General features: G+C 39.9%; 1 protein-coding gene across 1 annotated transcript in view; it reads left to right on the top strand.

Annotated features, from left to right (window-relative positions):
• The window catches only part of LOC120927313 (pancreatic secretory granule membrane major glycoprotein GP2-like), a 40386-nt gene extending 20750 nt beyond the window's left edge, over window positions 1-19636 (top strand). The window contains exons 5-11 of the mRNA XM_040337896.1: window positions 2081-2301; window positions 6371-6525; window positions 8738-8983; window positions 11901-12057; window positions 13037-13106; window positions 16077-16118; window positions 19188-19636. Coding sequence (XP_040193830.1) covers window positions 2081-2301; window positions 6371-6525; window positions 8738-8983; window positions 11901-12057; window positions 13037-13106; window positions 16077-16118; window positions 19188-19249 — 953 coding nt within the window. The 3' untranslated portion in view covers window positions 19250-19636. The remainder of the gene's footprint in view (window positions 1-2080; window positions 2302-6370; window positions 6526-8737; window positions 8984-11900; window positions 12058-13036; window positions 13107-16076; window positions 16119-19187) is intronic.
• The last annotated feature ends 1065 nt before the right edge of the window (window positions 19637-20701 follow it).

Below are 20701 nucleotides of genomic sequence, written 5' to 3'. Positions count from 1 at the left end.
AGAGTGGAAGAAGACCCCCGGAGAGCGGAAGAAGAAGCCCCCCCTGGTATTAGAGCTAATAAAGAAGACAGGGGGGGCCTCCGGAGCAGAATAATAAATTATTTTAAAAACCCTTGTGTTGTGTGTTTACTAACTTTTACTTTTTGCCTCCAGGTGAATGGGTAGGGGTACGATGTACCCCATATCCATTCACTTAGGGTAGGGGGCCGGGATCTGGGGGCCCCCTTATTTGAGGGGACTCCCAGATTCCGATAAGCCCCCCACCCGCATACCCCGACAACCAACGGCAAGGGTTGTCGGGAAGAGGTCCTGTCCTCATCAACATGGGGACAGGGTGCTCTGGGGTGGGGGGGCCCGCAGTGCGCCCCCCTGCCCCAGAGCACCCAACCCCCCCATGTTGAGGGCATGCGTCCTGGCACGGCTCAGGAGGGGGGGGGGGGGTTCGCTCGTCCCCACTCCCTTCCTGGCCGGCCGGGTAGCGTGCTTTGGATACGGGTCTGGTATGGATTGTAGGGGGACCCCCTACGTCGATTTTTCGGCGTGGGGGGGTCTCCTTACAACCCATACCAGACCTAAGGGCCTGGTATGCTCCTGGGGGGGGAACCCATGCCGGTTTTGAATTTAAAAATTGCCGTGGAGTTCTCCCTCAGGAATGCATAGCAAATGCCGTCGCTTAAATGGGCCTTTACAAGGTGTGACTAACTTTACACATTGTAAAACCAGCCCTAGTTTTGCGCAAGCAAAATCGGAACTTACGCAGAAATCACAATGCTGAAATGCTTTGAGAATCTGCTTAAGTCCTCATTTGCATACTCAAAGCTGCATTTCCATGAGAAATGCCCCCAGCGGCGGATGCGGTACTGCATCCTAAGATCTGACCGTGTAAGTGTCTTACACATGTCAGATTTTCTGCCTAACTTTGGAAAAAGCCTTTTGAGAATAGTTTCCAAAGTTAGGCACAGACTGAACAGCAGTTAAGTCTGCGTATCTCTTTTGGGAATCAGGCCCAGCTGAGTATATCTAAACCAAAATATGAAGCAGCATCTAAACCAAAGTAATGGAACTATATAGTGAGTCACTAGAGTGGAAAACTATTGCTAGTTAGACCAAACATACTATGTGGATAAAAATAGGCGCATATGTGTGAAATAGATGCAAATAAAAATAAATTGAACTAGAACTCCGCTAGCAAAATATAAATATATGTGAACCTAAAGTGAGATAAAGTCCTGTGATGCCCGTAGCATAATAGTTGAATATAAATATAGTATGCGCACAATTGTGCAAAAAACATCAGCATATATCACCAAAAAGTATTGAATCCTGTGCTTATAATAAATACAAATAATAGATTGTACCCAAATAGGGCTAAATGGTATATATTATATAGAAAGAGTAATAATTTGCTACAATAACAGTTTATATGTTAATAAAGGATAATGAAGGGTTATATGTATATGTACCTGATTATATGAGATCCGCAACAAACCTAATAATGTCCGCTGTCAAACAGTACACTGTATTACTACAGGGATAGAAAAATATATGACATTACTATAGGGATTAATCTAGCCATTCGCCCCCCTTTCTGTTCCACATATTGGTTCATGTTGATGGTTACATGCTTTTATATACTGTACGTTTACAGTCCTAAACCTAATCAGCTTTCTTAGATGGTCATAGCAAATAAAAAAAAGGGTTATAGGTGACAGAATAACAGATTAGTCAACCCAATGAGTTTTGGCAGATCCTGAGGGATTAAACCACCTTCACAATAAGCCACCTCGAAAATTCTGAACTTGTGATCTTGGATGTGACCGTTATGAACAAGTCCAACTCTCCCTATTGGATGTTTTACACATATCATGAGGCATGAAACAAGAGGTGGTAGAAAGATGGGTCAGGAATTATAGCAGGGAGATTACACTGTCAGTGTATCCAAGACATATAAAAAGTGTTGATTCACCCCACCAAGCTCCAGATGTCACCAAAAAAAATAATCACTTTTAAGAAAACGAACCATGAAAGATTCATCAAATAAAATATTAATATTACTATGCTTATTGACATTATTTTACAGTTATTGGAGATTTCAAACCCTCAGTGAGCTGCGCTGGTAGTACAATGACAACATCTTTTAGCAAGTGTGAGTTACAAGCATTGGGATACAACTTCAGTTCAGTTCACCTGTTCAATACTTCTGAAATCTGTGTCTATCCATATCCCGAAATTCAGAATGGTATACGTATGACCTTCGTCCAAGTGGCAGCACTCGTAGGATGGTGTGGAAACATTGATACGGTACAACTTCTTGCAAATATTTGTTTACTGTAAATGACTCTAGATTAAAGAAGACCTTTAATAAGTGATATATCTATATTAGCACAGAAATGTATTATTAACCACTTGCTTACTGGGCACATAAACCCCCTTCGTGCCCAGGCGAAATTTCAGCTTCCGGCACTGCGTCGCTTTAACTGACATTTGCGCAGTCGTGCGACGTGGCTCCCAAACAAAATTGACGTCCTTTTTTCCCCACAAATAGAGCTTTCTTTTGGTGGTATTTGATCACCTCTGCGGTTTTTATTTTTTGCGCTATAAACAAAAAAGGAGCGACAATTTAAAAAAATATATATATTTTTTACTTGTTGCTATAATAAATATCCCATTTTTTTTTAAACTATTTTTTTTCTCAGTTAAGGCCGATACGTATTTTTCTACGTATTTTTGTAAAAAAAAAAAAAATCGCAATAAGCGACTGGTTTGCGCAAAAGTTATAGCACCTACAAAATAGGGGACAGAATTATGATTTTTTTTTTACTAGTAATGGCGGCGATCTGCAATTTTTATTGGGACTGCGATATTGCGGCGGACATATCGGACACTTTTGACACAAATTTGGGACCATTCACATTTATACAGCGATCAGTGCTATAAAAATGCACTAATTACTGTATAAATGTGACTGGCAGGGAATGGGTTAACACTAGGGGGTGAGGAAGGGGTTAAATGTATTCCCTGGGTGTGTTCTAACTGTGTGAGGGGAGGGGACTGACTGGGGGAGGTGACCGATGCTGTGTCCCTATGTACAAGGGACACAGATCGGTCTCCTCTCCTCTTACAGCACGTGGAGCTCTGTGTTTACACACAGAGCTCCACATCCCTGCTGTCACCTGCTGTGTCACCGCCGATCGCGTGTACCCGGAGGACATCGCGGCCGACAGGTACACGCATCGGCTCTTCAGTGATGCGCCGGGACAGTGTTTACCCGCTGTGCGCCACCCAGTGGCGCGCGCGGGTAATGCTTTTAAAAAGATGTCCAAAGACGTCCACTTGGCACTTGAGAGCCGCGCTGTTGATGTCTTTTGTCAATAGCGCGGGTCTGAAGTGGTTAAAACATTGCAAATGATTCTGTGAAAAAATGTTTGTTTGGGTGTGTCCACGTATATAACTGTCAGGAAACATAAAGAGAAATTTACATTGTTAACCTGTCCACAGCTTTCTCCTAAGCAAGATTTAGCTAGGTTGGGGTTAAAAAAGTTCATATGATATAATGGAGGCTTTTAAAGCCTTTTTGGTGTACACTGAACTGTCAGGCCTCGTACACACGACAGAGTTTCTCGGCAGAATTCACCGAGAAACTCGGTCAAAACCCGGATTCTGCCGAGAAACTCTGTCGTCTGTACAGTTTTGGCTCGATGGAGCCGCCGAGGAACTCGACGAGAAAATAGAGAACATGTTCTCTATTTTCTCGTTGTCCTCGTTGTTCTATAGGAGAAGGCGGCCCGCCGAGCTCCTCGGGGGCTTCATCCCAAAACTCGACGAGGAACTCGACGTGCCAAGCACGTCGAGTTCCTCTGTCGTGTGTACGGGGCCTGAGTTTTATTATAAGATTGACAGCTTAGTGTACACCAAACTGTACACATTATTATTTTAACCACTTATCCACTGAGGACGTCATATGATGTCCTCAACTTTGTGCGGTGATATCTGAATGATGCCTGCAGCTACATGCATCATTCAGATATCACCGTCTTCTGCCAGCGGCTCTGTGCATGATAAGAATGATCATAGCGGAAGTTCCGTCGCTTTATTGTTCTTATAGGCATCGGGAGGGGAAGTAAACAAAGCCGCAATTGCGGCTTTCGGCATGAGATCGGTGAATTTTTTTTTTCACAATCTCATGCTTTCAAGCCTGGAGGAGAGATGTGGGGTCTTATTGACCCCATATATTTCCATAAAGAGGACCTGTCACAGTGATTCCTATTAAAAGGGATGTTTACATTCCTTGTGATTGGAATAAAAGTGATAAAAAAAAAAAAATGAAAAAAAAAGTGTAAAAATAAAAAGAATTAAGTAAAAAAAATAATAATAATTTAAAACGCCCCTGTCTCCGGTAGCTCGCGCTCAGATGCGAAAACTCATGTAAGTCCCGCCCACATATGTAAGCACCATTCAAACCCCACATCGCCGTGTGCATTAGAGCGTGTACAACAATTCTAGCACTAGACCTCCTCTGTAACTCGAAAATAGTAACCTGTAAAAAAAATTAAAGCGTCGCCTATGGAGATTTTTAAGTACCAAAGTTTGGCGCCAATCCACGAGTGTGCGCAATTTTAAAGCGTGACATGTTGGGTATCTATTTACTTGGTGTAACATCATCTTTCACATTATACAAAAAAATTGGGCTAACTTTACTGTTTTGTTATTTTTTAATTCATGAAACCCTTTTTTTTCCCCAAAAAAGGGGTTTGAAAAATTATTGCGCAAATACCGTGCAATGAACGCCATTTTATTCCCTAGTGTGTCTGCTAAAAAAATATATAATGTTTGGGGGTTCTGATTAATTTTCTAGCTAAAAAATTATGATTTTTACATGAAGGAGAGAAGTGCCAGAATAGGGCCGGTGGAGAAGTGGTTAACATTATAATGATATTATTGTAAAGTACTTCAGCAAATCAACCCCATACCAGTATATTAGAAGGTATTGTTTCAAGTAACGTACAAATTTGGATTTGTGCAGCTGAGAGTAGTGCGACAAAGTACATTTTTTACTGTGTGACAACAGAATAGCTACAAAAGTCAAGGTCTAGTTTTAAAGAGCACTATAGGGTTACCTAATGAATAGAACATAGGAAGCAATTTTACTTATCTTACCAAATAGGATGAAGATGTGTCATCCAATCATTTGCCAGTATTGCTTAGCACATGATTGGGTATTTAAAATAAACGCGATTTTATCTTTTTTACTAAGCTAAACGAACAGTGTCTATTGCTTTAGTTAACCGCTTGCCGACCAGCGCACGCAGATGTACGTCTGCAGCATGGCACGGACAGGCAAAAGGATGTGTATATATACGTCCCCTTTAAGAAGCTCCGTTACTCCGACCACGGGTCCCATGGACTCGATGTCCATGGGCAAATCCCCTTGATCGTGTCAAGGTTGAGGAAGAATGGGGAAATGCTGATGTAAACAAGCATTTCCCCAGTCTTCCTAGTGACAGGACAGTGATCACAGCTTCCTGTAATCGGAAGCTGTGATCACTGTCGTGTCACACACAGCCCATCCCCCCTACAGTGAGAAGCACTCCCTAGGGCACACTTAACCCCTTCAGCGCCACCTAGTGGTTAACCCCTTCACTGCCAGTGCCATTTCCACAGTAACAGTGCATTTTTATAGCACTGATCGCTGTAAAAATGACAAGTGTCCAATGTGTCTGCCATAAAGTCGCAGTCACGATAAAAATCGCAGGTCACCGCCATTACTAGTAAAAAAAAAAATAATAAAAATGCCATAATTCTATCCCCTATTTTGTAGACGCTATACATTTTGCGCAAACCAATCAATATACGCTTATTGTGATTTTTTTTTTACCAAAAATTTGTAGAAGAATACGTATCGGCCTAAACTGAGGAAAAAAATGTTTTTTTTGGGGGATATTTATTATAGCAAAAAGTAAAAAATATTTTTTTTTTCAAAATTGTTGCTCTATTTTTGTTTATAGCGCAAAAAATAAAAAACACAGAGGTGATCAAATACCACCAAGAGAAAGCTCTATTTGTGGGAATAAAAGGACGTCAATTTTGTTTGGGAGCCACGTCGCACGACCGCGCAATTGTAGTTAGAGCGACGCAGTGCCGAGTCACAAAAAGTGGCCTGGTCTTTGGCCAGAAAAATGGTCCGGGGCTTAAGTGGTTAATTAACCATATAATTGCTCTTCCATTAAATATATACATGGAGCATTCCTAATAACCCAGAACATTGGTTCAGATCTGTTTTTGTTTTTTATATAAAAAAAATAATAACTTTTATCATAGTCTCTATGTGTCTTTAATTGCTTCACTTTCCTGTTTCTTGTATTTTTTTTAGGTGGGCTCATCAGACATTTATTTTACCAATAATCTTTACATTGAAGCAAATTCAGGACCTCTTATCACTAAGAATCCAATCACTTACAACTTTTCTTGTGTTTTTAACCGCACTATGCAGACCAGCCTCAATTTCTTTCTGAACCCCATATCAAGGTTAGAAATAATTGTACTTATATTTTTATCAAATACTGTGCTAGGGCGATTTTGCTTGGTGTTGCCTATACACTACTAGAAGAACCAACCTGTAAAGGTTGTGTCCCAAAAAAAGCTTTTCCAAACTCAGTGCTGAACTCTCCAAGCACAGACAGAACTCAGACATGGTGATATGCATTTATATCTGTTTTTCTCTGCCACTCATAAGCTGCAAGTGAACTAAGAGATTGGTTTCCCACCCAACCTTTCCCAAGCATAACCTAGTTGTAACAAGTATAAAGCACACACGATCAGTCCATCCGATGAGAACGGTCTGATGGACCGTTTTCATCGGTTAACCGATGAAGCTGACTGATGGTCAGTCGCGCCTACACACCATCGTTTAAATAACCAATCGTGTCAGAACGCAGTGACGTAAAACACAACGACGTGCTGAAAAAAATGAAGTTAAATTCTTCCAAGCATTGATTCTGAGCATGCGTGGATTTTTAACCGATGGTTGTGCCTACTAACGATCGTTTTTTTCCCCTCGGTTAGGAATCCATCGGTTAAATTTAAAGTAAGTTGGCTTTTTTTTTTAATCGATGGTTAAATAACCTATGGGGCTCACACACAATCGGTTTTGACCGATGAAAACAGTCCATCAGACCGCTGTCCTCTGTTTAACCTATCGTGTGCACGAGGCCTATGAGAAACAAAATGTTACCCCCAGCTCCACTGCCAATATAGAAGTCCACAAACTGTGATCCGGTGCTCTAGCCAGGACGTTCAGGCCCCATAAATACAATACTTGAATCAAAAAGGGCTGGGAACTCGGATGCTCTTGAATAAAAGTACTATGTTGGTCACATGGGTACATGGGTACAGGCTAAGCGTATAGCCTGTACCTGTGTATCCAATATAGTACTTTTATTCAAGAGCATCCGAGTTGCCAGTCCTTTTTGATTCTAGTTATAACTAGAGTATAACTAGAATCAAACAAGTATAACTACCAACCTTGCCAGTAACTAAAGGTAAGATGATCAGTCAGTCATCAATGTCAAAGTTGGAATGACAGTTTTCCTTTGCGTGAAGTAAGGTGATAGCACTGGGCCAGTAAAGGTTCACTCTAGTGGCTAATTTAAAATTCTAAATTGGAAGTAAAGTCATGGAAATATAGAAGAACAAGCTTTATAAATACCTGAAAGTCTCAACAAAAATGACTTTAAAGCTGCTCTCCAGCCTTACCTTCATTCATGCACAATTGTACAAGCTCCCTTCCTCTACTGAAATAGCTTACTCTGAATTTACTGCACACTTTGAACTCTTATGCCCTGTACACACGATTGACCGTTTTCATCGGACGAACCGATCGTGTGTGGGCCCCATCGTTTTTTTTCCCATCGGTGAAAAAAAGTAGAACCTGTTTTAAAATTTTCTGATGGTTAAAAAACCGATAGAAAAAAACGATCGTCTGGGGAAATATATCGGTCAAAAATCCACGCATGCTCAGAATCAAGTCGACGCATGCTCGGAAGCATTGAACTTAATTTTTCAACTGATGGTGTGTAGGCAAGACTGATGAAAGTCAGCTTCATCGGATATCTGATGAAAAAATCCATCGGTCCGTTTTCATCGGATGAACCGATCGTGTGTACGTGGCATTAGTGTGCATTAAAAGCTGTAGCAAGTCAAAGAGAGGCCACCTAATTTCATGGCAGGGGGACATTCTAACCCTGACCTGCCCCTTTTATTCTCTGAATTTTGTTCTTTTCAATCATGGAGACTCGGCATCACATATGGACATTGAATAGGACAGTCTGAATGTCTTAATGTCACATGCTTAGAAATGTCCACTCCTCTAGACTGACATGTGCCCATTAAAGCATTTTGAGATTTGTATAAGATAGCCCACTGCTTGTATCAGGGCTAAGGGCTCTTGAAAGCAGGTACTGAGATAGGGTGCTGTGATGTTTTAAAGAACCTATGTACCTAAAAAACTATGTAATGAAAATGGTAAAAGTTTGAAGAGGCAAAAAACCAGGCAATACAAAATGTAAAGCAGAATACAGGGTAAACAGGGCAATGATCCTCAATTTAAAAACTGTAACACTCTACAGAATCTATTCATTCCTTTTTCCCACTTGATATAAAATGTGACACTGTCCCTGCAGAAATATTATGGACGGTTTGTGAACTTTAACATTCTATTTTTTTTTTTTAATTTCCTCAGCACAATCACCATTCCACCTCAAAATGGAATCAGCAGTTATACTGTAACATTGGCAGCTTACAGTGATGAAACATGCACTTTGCCATTACAGGGAAGTAATACCTTGACTGTTGGAACAATTTTATACCTAGGCATATTTTCCCCAGATTTAAATGGAGATGCATTTAGTTTAAGAGCAGAGAAATGTTATGCCACTCCTACAAATGACTCTAACTCCAACCTCAACGTAATACTAGTAGATGGAGGGTGAGTATAATTTATAACATGGAAGATGCAATGTATATGTATATATATATTTTTAATGTCACAGGTGCCAATCCAACAATAAGGATAATAATTACAGTTACAAGGTGAATTGGTTTCAGCACTTATGCTCACAAGTACCACAAATTAATCATCCAATCAACTATTCTGCCTGTCTGATTTATGGTACGACCTTTAATTTAGCAGCTTCTAAACAGGACTAAGGTTGAGATTTAATACTACTGTGGGATCAGGTTTAACCAAATGGGTTTGAAATTCACAATCCTGGCGATTTTGTCTGAAGATATTTTTTTTAAAACATGATGGTAGGAACTGCTGCTGCTGCATCATTTCAAAGTAAGAAAACTAATAGGAAAAAGAGTGTGCACCTAAACCACTTCAACTCATATCAGTCACATTCACCTCACCTCCCTAGTAAAAATAAAAATGACATATAATCTGAGTAGACTATTATCTGTGATGAATACTGTCCTGCTGCCAACCAATTCTACACTGCTGTATCCTCTGTGGATATCCTATTGCTTGTTGTATAACACCCGCCTGTGCTTTTGCACTTTAGTAAATTAGTAGTCTTCCATATTTAAATATCTTGCTACTGGCCAATTTTATGCTGTTTAACCATCTATCTCTTAATTATTGTAGTAAAATACCTGCCTGTACTTTTATATCTCCACTACATTTTGCCCTATTCTCCCTCATCAAACACTGCCTGTGTGACAGGATAACTGTACTTCCATTCATAAATGTTTCACAGGACCGCACACCAATATATTGAATCACAAAACAAATGATCGCAAACTGGGTTCAGCTGGCTCTCCATCCAACAGGAAAGCCCCTCTAACATGTTTCACCCATGTAGGGCATAATCAGAGAGGCCTCTTCGATTAAGTTCTACATGGGTGAAACATGTGTAGCACGTCCCCCGAAGGAGCTGCTGGTTTGTTTTGGGTGGCATGTTACCTCATGGCTCCTCCGCCATCTAGGGGTGTATGGTGAATGTAGTAGTAACGGAATGTCCACCACAGGTGTCTTTTTCTGTGCTCTTTATTACCCAGCTGGGTAAAAACAATAAAACTTGTGGTGAAAGGTAGAGTTGAAAGTAGAAAGAGAACAGCAGATTCAGGCGTAGTAATAGGGAAACAGTCCTGCTCCCAACGGTAACACTTCTTGTGCCACTCCTGCCTGAGTGGACTTAGTGTACCTGGACAGGCCTCTCTCACTGACCTGGCAGCCAGAGTATCACTCAGGACTTAGAGGAAAAGTCTCTGCCACAGACCCTCCTTGGAATTGAGATTGCGGAGGTGATCCCCCTTAATAGACTTTAGCCTGAATCTCCTTTAGATAGTTTACAGGTTCCCGACTGATAGGTAACCAACATCCAGCCTTTCAGTAACTGGTTTCCTTGATCCCCGGTGGATTGTCGAGACCCTATTGGATCGCCAGCCTCTCTTGGCTCTCCTCAGATGGACTCCCCACCGAACAGCTTCCTCACAAGGGAACAATGCTTGGGATCTTCTTAAGAATAGGGACCCAGTTGATCACTGGGGCCCAGCCACAGCTCAAATGTTCCGGACCAACATGGTCCCAGAACCAGGAATACCGCGTGGCACGTGCACCCCTGCCCGGAAAGGCCATTTTGCCGGGGCGCCGTGATGCAGTCACCCTGAAGGTGGGTGCCGCACTCGAAGAAGAACCCAGACCAATGGCGTCTGTCCCATAAATACCCTCCCCCAGCATGCACAGGGAGGAAACACTCTCCTGATTGGCTGCTGGCGAAAAGCACCCAAACCTCGACTCCACTGCTGCCACCTATCGTCCTGGAGTGAGAATAGCACCACAGAAGCAATAGAATGAGCCCACAGCACAGCCAAGCTGAGACAAAGACCCAATTTGCACAGATTAACTGGATCAGAGCCAATTAACTCTCTGATCCCCCTCTAAATTTAAACTAGCACTGGTACTTTGAAGTAACCAGGTGCTACACATGTTAAAGAGCTTTCTTGAAGGGTGGAAAGCCAGCTGAAGCCAGTGTGCGATCAGTTGTTTCATGATTCACTATATTGATGTGCAGTCCTGGGAAACATGTGTTGCTATATGGACGGGCTTGACATTCTCTTATCAGTGACCCAGCACCCAGCAGCAATGTTTAAACCAGACAGTAAATATGACAGGAGCATATAAACAGTGGTGATTTTTATTTGGTTTATGTACTGCCGTGCCTGTTTTTAGTAAATCAACCCAACAGTCCTTACGCCCATCTCTCACGCTGACTATAATCTTCTTAGGTTGAGGCAGTTTCAGAGTGAGTAGCTTTGCCAAACAAAGGATTCAAAAGAGGAAGTCTCACTCTATCCATAAAGAAGAATTTATCAGTGATAGTGGGATCCTCATGTAATGGCCAAGGAAGATGGTTAGAGCTGGGAACTTACACACAGAGTTATCTCCAGAAGAGTCCCCAAGAGATCTTTATGGCGAATTGCCGATTTGTCACATTTGCCAAAATATTAGAAATTTAAACTGACAATAAACTCTGAGCTATAATATATATATATATATATATATATATATATATATATATATATATATATATATATATATATATATATATATATATATATAAAAATCGGTAAATAAATATTGAGGCATTAATGAAATATGTTGTTCCAATCTAGACCTAATAAGAGCCAAATAATCCAATCCAAATAGTTCACCAGAAAAGTTCAAGTTAATTATTGCTGGATACCGAAGATTAAACTATCCATTATGGTGAAAATAGTAATAGCCACAGGAGATATACAATGTTGTAATCATAATAGAAGGAGATATAGAAACAGACGGTTGATTCTGTATTGTTCAAATTGATCATATGAAAACATAATGTATATCTTTTTTATACTAGTTGTGCAGCTGATGGCAGTGTTGCAACAACAGTTTTAGAAAATGGAGTGTCGACAGAGGCAAGAATCCAGATCAGCTCTTTCCTATTTCAAGGATACAATGACATTTTTATATACTGCAGTGTGACAATATGCAACAAAAGTGAAGATTGCACAAAGGTAATAATCTATTTACAGTTGATTTGCTTAACATCCTATAAAAAAGTTTATATATATATATATATATATAATCTTACAAAAGTGAGTACACATTGTTTGTAAATATTTTATTATATCTCTTCATGTGACAACACTGAATAAATTACACTTTGCTACAAAATAACTCAACACACAGCAATTAATGTCTAAACCGCTGGCAACAAAAGATAGTACACCCCTAAGTGAAAATGTCCAATTGGCCCAATTATCCATTTTCCCTCCCCAGTGTCATATGATTCTTTATTGCTCTCACTCTCTCATGCTGGTCACTGGAAGGTCAACATGGTACCTCACACTTTTAAGAGATACTGTATGTGTGTGTATGTTCCATTGCACTTTTTATAATCACTGCTAGCTTTTAAAATTGACTCTTTTTTTTACATTTCTAATGGTAGACAGACTCTACAGAAATATGGCATGGCCACACAATCATTTGAAGTCCAGTTACATTTTAAATGATTTTAGAAGCAACAGAGCATAGATGAATTGTAGGTACTTGGCAAATGAGCTTGGCCTATATGGGGTTACGAATAATACATTTACTCCCCTACAAATATTTAGACCTTCCTAGAAATTGCCTTTTCCACGTGAAGAAAATCATAGGCATTATACATATTAACAAAAAATGCTTTTTGTATCAGTCTTGGTTTGTATCAAATCAGATTTGATAGGAATTTTTTTCCTTGCTAGACTCATATCTTTATACTTTTCTAAATACCGGTACTTACTCATTTAAAATCAGTGACGTTGGTAATCATTTTAAGTGTACCTCTCTATACTGAATGGTGATAACAATTAGTTTTTGCTTTCCTTATGTGCTGTTTTTCCATTTTATATAAAAAAAAGTCTTGCTCAATCACTAGAATGTACAACTTGGCTAGTCTTTTATATTGGTATATGGCACTCGAATCTATTGATATCTTAAATTGTTTTCCTACAGTGCAACTCCGTATCAGCCCGTGCTGCAGATACAATTAGCCCAGTTATATCAATAAAGCTGAACTTAGAAGGTAAGGCTATAATACAATGATCATTTTTGTTTTCATATACCTACTTCCAATGTGAAATATGTAAGCCCACAAGTACCAGCTAGCACTTTCTGCAGTAAAAAAACAATGCAAATGCATATGTGCTACTCAAATGGCCGGAATTGTGCTACCATAATGTTTAATGTAATAGTACTTATAATTAATAGTAATATTTTTGTATAGCTCTCGCCGACAACCCAACACCATGGAGAACTATGCATCAGCATGTGTAGAAATGGCTTTATTTTCAGTAATATTTGTGTACATATCATGAATTTACTGTATGTCTTGAGAATGTATCTGTGGGTTAAAGTGATACTAAGCACACACTGTATAATTTACATTGTTCCTTCTATTTCTGTATTTGGATGATGGCAGTGTAAATATTTTAATGAAAAAAGTACCATTTTCCTAATCGATATACAGCTATCACATGACCCAGATTTTTCTCAGCCTGTCTGCAGGGAAACATAAGCAGGAGGAGCTTCTTTTATCTAAATATCAAATAATTTTTCTTTAAATTGGTATACAAATATATATATAGATATATATATAGACAGATATATATCTATATATATATGTATTTGAAATCAAATATTTATTATTTTTTGACAATAACATGGTGTGGGTGGATTTATGCCAGTCTCGGGATGTGTCACGTCCCTCCAGACTGTGTCATAGAATAAGAGGAAGGTGAAGCTTCTATCAATCTACATGTACTATCCTGCCCCCATTGTGTTTAGATGGTTAGTGGACATAGAGGAGGAGGGAGGGATTGGGCTGTCATTTACCACTGTATATACGCCCACATGTGTGATTCTATAGTCACATGGGCTGCTCAGATGTGATAGGGAGGAAATGCTCAGCATCAAAACTCGCTGAAAACTGGGCATGTGCAGAGTTACCACTACAGCTGAAAATTCACTAGCTGAGCTGGGGATATGAACAGAAGGGGGAAATAAAGAAGAGCAGGATCAACCAGGTTTTTTGCAGAATACAGAAAACAAATCTCATAGTGAGAGAGTATAAACAGCATGTAATACACCATTTATTGATAGTTTTCTATGATGTGGGTTTAGTGACACTTTTTATAGGGGTTATTTTCTTAGAAAAACACCCTTTATACCTGCTAGTATAATCTTTATTTTCAGTTGTAAGAAATTTGAGTACTCCTTTACATTGTTAGGTTGGCAACATTCCTCCAATCCTTGTTAAAACATTTCTGCAATACATGGAAAATGAGGACAAATAAAGAATCACACACCAGCTATTAAAAGCTATAATAGTGAATATAAGAAACAGTGGATTTATAATAGATGATAAGAAGAAGGTAAAAAGACCTAAAAAGTAAATTCAGACAGAAAATGGAAAGACTAAACAGAAGAAGAAAATAGAAAGTGATTCAGCGCTGGAAAATCAATAAAAATTAAACTAAAATGCAAGCCAGCACTGTAGATATAACTCAAAAATATCTCAAAGTGAATATGTAGAAAAATAGTGCAGCACAAATAATACAATAAATACAATAATAAATCAATAAATAAATTTGGTAAAGTCCATAAAGTGCAAAGTGATAAAAGTGCTCCAAAATCAATGGTGATCAAAGGTGCAAATAATCTTCAACAGATCCGTGATCCACAGGAAAGGGTTAACCTCCACCAAGAGAAAAGGGTGGCCTCTCACCTCAATAATTCGACCTGTGGCTAGGTCAAAAGGCAAGAAGCAAAATCTCCAAAGATTGGTAATCAGCTTTACATGGGTTCAATTTCCAAAGAATCCACCAGATGGCACCAGCGGGCAATAAGCAAGGCAACACTCTCCTGGGGTGCCCAAACTTTCGATCCCCACTGTAGTCTTCTCAGTTTTCTTCTTCAATCCTCCCAAGTGTATGCCTGGGAAAGAGATGGCACCAGGATGTAGTATGGGAAGAAGGCAAACTGGCATAGAAAGTTTGATGCTTTGGACAATGTGCAGCTGGGAAAACTTGGTCCTGCCATTCATGTGGATTTTACTTGACATATCACACCTACCCAAACATCAGGGCCGCTGTTAGAAATCATGGGGTCCATAAAGCTCTAAAACACATCTGTTTTTTTTTTTTTTTTTTTTTTTTTATGTCTTTTTTTTTTTTTTTTTGTCTTTGCAAAACAGATGTGTTTTAGAGCTTTATGGACCCCATGATTTCTAACAGCGGCCCTGATGTTTGGGTAGGTGTGATATGTCAAGTAAAATCCACATGAATGGCAGGACCAAGTTTTCCCAGCTGCACATTGTCCAAAGCATCAAACTTTCTATGCCAGTTTGCCTTCTTCCCATACTACATCCTGGTGCCATCTCTTTCCCAGGCATACACTTGGGAGGATTGAAGAAGAAAACTGAGAAGACTACAGTGGGGATCGAAAGTTTGGGCACCCCAGGAGAGTGTTGCCTTGCTTATTGCCCGCTGGTGCCATCTGGTGGATTCTTTGGAAATTGAACCCATGTAAAGCTGATTACCAATCTTTGGAGATTTTGCTTCTTGCCTTTTGACCTAGCCACAGGTCGAATTATTGAGGTGAGAGGCCACCCTTTTCTCTTGGTGGAGGTTAACCCTTTCCTGTGGATCACGGATCTGTTGAAGATTATTTGCACCTTTGATCACCATTGATTTTGGAGCACTTTTATCACTTTGCACTTTATGGACTTTACCAAATTTATTTATTGATTTATTATTGTATTTATTGTATTATTTGTGCTGCACTATTTTTCTACATATAAACAGAAGAAGAATTAGAATAAAAGTAAAGAATAAAAAGGAATGGTCAAAATTGGGTGGTGGCCTAAGACCCTTTAATATCAGTATTGCAAGATAGATGTGACTATTTCCATATTTTTTTTCTTCATCAGTGTTTTAGTTGCTATATATTTGTTTTAAGAAATTACATCATATTTATAATATGATTTCATCAACAGATCTGAATAACATTGAGTACACTAACTCTGGACATGTTAAAGGTAAGAATACTATTTTATGAATAAATAGATTTCTTCAGTTGTTTTCATGCTTGTGATGGAAAGTATGACATATTTTCCTGGCCTAACAGCCACTCAAGTGGCACTAACTATGTCTGGGGAAGAGCAACATATATCACTGTACATAACAAGAACTTTTTGTAAAAGTCACTTTTATTTCATAAACTAAAATATGTTTTGTTGGGGGACTCTTATGCCCTGTACACGCGATCGGTTCGTCTGATGAAAACGGACCGATCGTGTGTGGGCCCCATCGTTTTTTTCCCATCGAAAAAAATAGAACCTGTTTTAAAATTTTCTGATAGAAAAAACGATCGTCTGTGGGGAAATCCATCGGTCAAAAATCCACGCATGCTCAGAATCAAGTCGACGCATGCTCGGAAGCATTGAACTTCATTTTTCTCTGTACATCGTTGTGTTTTACGTCAATGCGTTGGGCACGATCGGATTTTTAAATGATGGTGTGTAGGCAAGACTGATGAAAGTCAGCTTCATCGGATATCTGATGAAAAAATCCATCACTCCGTTTTCATCGGATGAACCGATCGTGTGTACGTGGCATAAGGTTGACCGTGGTGAGTGGCATAGTGGAGGGTGAACTCTTCAATCCATTAGTAAAAGGAATGATCTATGCTAAATTGTGTACTTCATCTCAAGGTGATTTTTTCCCATGCCAATTCTGCAATTGTATATCCTCTTCATGTAATACAATGTGCAACTAATAATTTCTGAATTACGCAGCTTATACTGAACATTGAAATATTGACAGATTGATTTACTAAGACTGGAGAGTGCAAAATCTGGTGCAGCTCTGCATAGAAACCAATCAGCTTCCAGGTTTTTTTTTTTTTGTTGTCAAAGTTTAATTGAACAAGCTGAATTTAGAAGCTGATTGGCTACCATGCACAGATGTACTAGATTTTACACTCTTCAGTTTTAGTAAATCGATCCCAATGTGTCAACACTTTTTTTTACTTCAGTAAATATTTTCATTGTTTTAAGAAAGCACATATAATTGCAATCATTCAAATAGAACAGATGTCTGGATAAGGCACGTTAAAGACTTGTGAAAATATTTGCGCTCATAAAACAACACGCAATGTTGCAGAATAAAGATCGATACATAGGACAGGATTCTGGAGCCCCTTATCACTCTATTCATTCTGTATAGAAACAATGAGGCACAAGACAGATTTCTGTCAATGCCGTAATAAGACAACCCAGAAATAAACCACTGCAATATACATAGATCTGGAAATTTAACTACTAGGTCATTGAGTTTGAACCTCATATTGGTGCATAATAGACAATCACTAAATGAGATTGGAAAGGAAAAGGAAGAGAAGAAGAGGTGAAACAACAGCAGTGGTAGAAATAGGATGAGTGTTCTATAGCTGGTATCCTTTGAGCCCCTTTTTAAGTTGATAATGTCATATTACATCCATTTTATTAGGCATCAGTTTTTTTATGACATGATAGTCAACAGTATACTGATATCTGTAAAAGTTACAATCACTCAACTTTTACCATTCTGTGACTTGCACAGCAAAGCACTGGTTTTTAACACTTTTTGTTAAAATCCTAGTACTATAGGGGTATATACACTTTTATACTTTGTGGTAAAATGTGCGTTTTACTGCACGTCACCACAAAACATGGTAATTCATGACCTGTTTAATAGCACTCCATGTTACAGTGGCAGGCAACACACCCACACTACATTCATTTCCTTAAAATGGAAGTCACATATATATTTTTCATGTGTTATGGTGCAATGCCAGACTATTCAGTATGAATTTGGCTGCCTTGAAGCTGTGTGCCTTAACACTCCTTAACGCAATGCTTAGTGTGATGAGGACATAGTTGCAGGGGTGTCCAACCTGTGGCCCGTATGTGTCCCAAGTGAGTTCAGCATGCGGCCTGGGCATGTCTTGAGGGATGCTGTGCTAGTATAGAAGACACAGTGGCCAGCAGGGATAAGCTGCACACGGGCACATATGGAGGAATGCTGGGGATCAGTGTTGCCAACCGTCCGTATTTTTTGGACAGTTCGTAAAAACTGCACTTTTTTCCCCCGTTCGTAAAATGTCCGTGGTTGCGGGAATGTGCCAGTAAAAAAAGCTGAGATCGGTTCGGCTTGGAACTGCGCATGGAGATTGGAGGCAGGGGGTGATGTTGGCTGTGGTGGCACCGCAGAGGGGGATGGAGGCAGGGGGTAATGGAGGCAGGGGGAAATTGGAGGCAGGGGGAGATTGGAGGCAGAGAGAGATTGGAGGCAGAGAGAGATTAGAGACAGAGAGAGATTGTGTTAGTGGTAGGGGGTGTTGGTGGTACGCAGAGGGGGATGGAGACAGGGGTTGTTGGTGGCACCGCAGAGGGGGATGGAGGCAGGGGACGATGGAGGCAGGGGGTGATTGGAGGCAGAGGGAGATTGGAGGCAGAGAGAGATTGGAGGCAGAGAGAGATTGGAGGCAGAGAGAGATTGTGGAGGCAGGGGGTGATGTGACTAAATAATTTGCCCTTATTGTAGCGAAGATAACAATATGTTTTTTTTACCTTAATATCTACCTTAAATCACATTGCTATTTGCATAGAGTACTTGTTTGTAGCCTAAATACTGAAATGTGCACCTAAAAACTTAATTTAGTAACTTTTGTGAAATGCCAGTAAAAATGTGGTTGCGCCATAAAATTTCGGGTGTCGTGCCAGTAAATTTCACTCTGGTAGGTTGGAAACACTCCTGGGGATGCCATGCAAGCATAGAAGCCACAGTGGCTGGAGGTTTACAGAGGCTGCCATGTTTAGTAGCAACGGCAGCAGTGAATACAGGGACTCCCAATAGTGCCAGGCAAGTAAATGCTATAGGGGGTGCTGGGATGGGCTGAAGTTTTATTATTTACTTAGGTACATTATCTATATCTGTGATCGTTAACGTCAGACCTAGTGGGTTATAATTAATGTCATGTTATATGGATTTTTTTAAACATGAAAAGTATGTATATTAACATAAAAAAAACTAAAACTTAGATCTCCTCTCCTTCATCCTTCTAGGTGTCTCCTGGGCTTTGCTGGTCAGCACCCTTCTTGCATACTTCTATGTTAAGCCTTTCTAAAAAAGTGACAGCATTTTGCTCTATTAAGCGGATGATGGTTGGGCGAGGTCATAGGCTATCTTATAAATGAGAATTTCTTCATAGGGACACCATTTAATTTATGTATCTCAATATATGTATGACAAGACTAAAAGAGACTATATGGAACAGGCAGCATCTGATGTAATTTTACCATTTTGGACCAAAAAAATTGGGTTTTATCTTTCCCCTGATCAGACATTTAGACATATTTATCTCTTAATGATGCTTGACACTTTGAAAGATAAGTGGCACATCTGTGCATAACTGATTATTATATAATGTACTAAATTTGTAATATATATACAATATTGCTTTGGAGTGCTCATTGCATAAATAAAATATCATATTTGGCTGATAAAAACAGTGGCTTGTGTAATGATGTGATATGATTAATAGTAACTAATTTTGTGTTCTTTTTATTGAAATCGTAAACTTTGAAGGACATTTTCCTTTATAAACCATAGCAAAATTTAGATATGCAAATGTTAAATGGTGGGATGGGTCTCACCAGGGGCGTTGCTAGGTCTACAAAAGATCTGGGGCTAGAGCCCTGATGAAACCCACATAACATAAGTGGGAGAAACGCATTAGTTTAGCACCCACGCACGCCCGCTATCCCAGCCATGCTTGGGCGTCCCACCATCTAGCCGCCCACCTCCATATACGTTCACAGGAAGTGTAACCTTTAGAGCCGGAAGCCGGAAGTGAGCAGCCGGACGGTGCTCTGAGTACCTTCGATCAGCTGAGGAGTCACGGGGAGGTGGAGCAGTGACACCATGAGAGACATCAGTGAATGGACATAGAAGTGATCCTCCATCATATGGAAGACTATCTTGCCAGCAAACCGTAAGTCCCGCTCCCCCGCTGGGGATGCGACTACCCTAAGAGCACTGTGTCTTAGGCCTCTTACACACACGATAGGATAGCCAGAGGACAACGGTCTGAAGGACCGTTTTCATCAGTCCAAACCGATCGTGTGTAGGCCCCATAGGTTATTCAACTTTAGGTTAAAAAAATGAGAACTTGCTTTAAAATTTAACCTATGGACTGGTAACCGATAGGTCAAAACCGATCGTTAGTATGCAAAAGCATCAGTTAAAAACCCGCACATGCTCAGAATCAAGTCGACGCATGCTTGGAAGCATTGAACTTCGTTTTTTTCAGCACGTTGTTGTGTTTTACGTCACCGCATTCTAAAATGGTCGGTTTTTTAACTGATGGTGTGTACGCACGCCGGACCATCAGTCAGCTTCATAGGTTAACCTAAGACAACAGTCCTTCAGACCGTTGTCCTCTGGCTATCCTATCGTGTGTACGAGGCCTTAGAGCTATTTGTACCTTTACAGGCTGTCCAGTCAGCACTGGGGACAGTGACCACTGTGCATGCAGTGGTCTTCATGTATGGCTCAGTTCATTCTCTTATCCCTGGAA

The sequence above is a fragment of the Rana temporaria genome, chromosome 2 (assembly GCF_905171775.1).
Source record: "Rana temporaria chromosome 2, aRanTem1.1, whole genome shotgun sequence".
NCBI classification, from domain to species: domain Eukaryota; kingdom Metazoa; phylum Chordata; class Amphibia; order Anura; family Ranidae; genus Rana; species Rana temporaria.
Note: the sequence above shows the minus strand (reverse complement) of the source record. Positions and strands in the feature narration are given on the sequence as shown.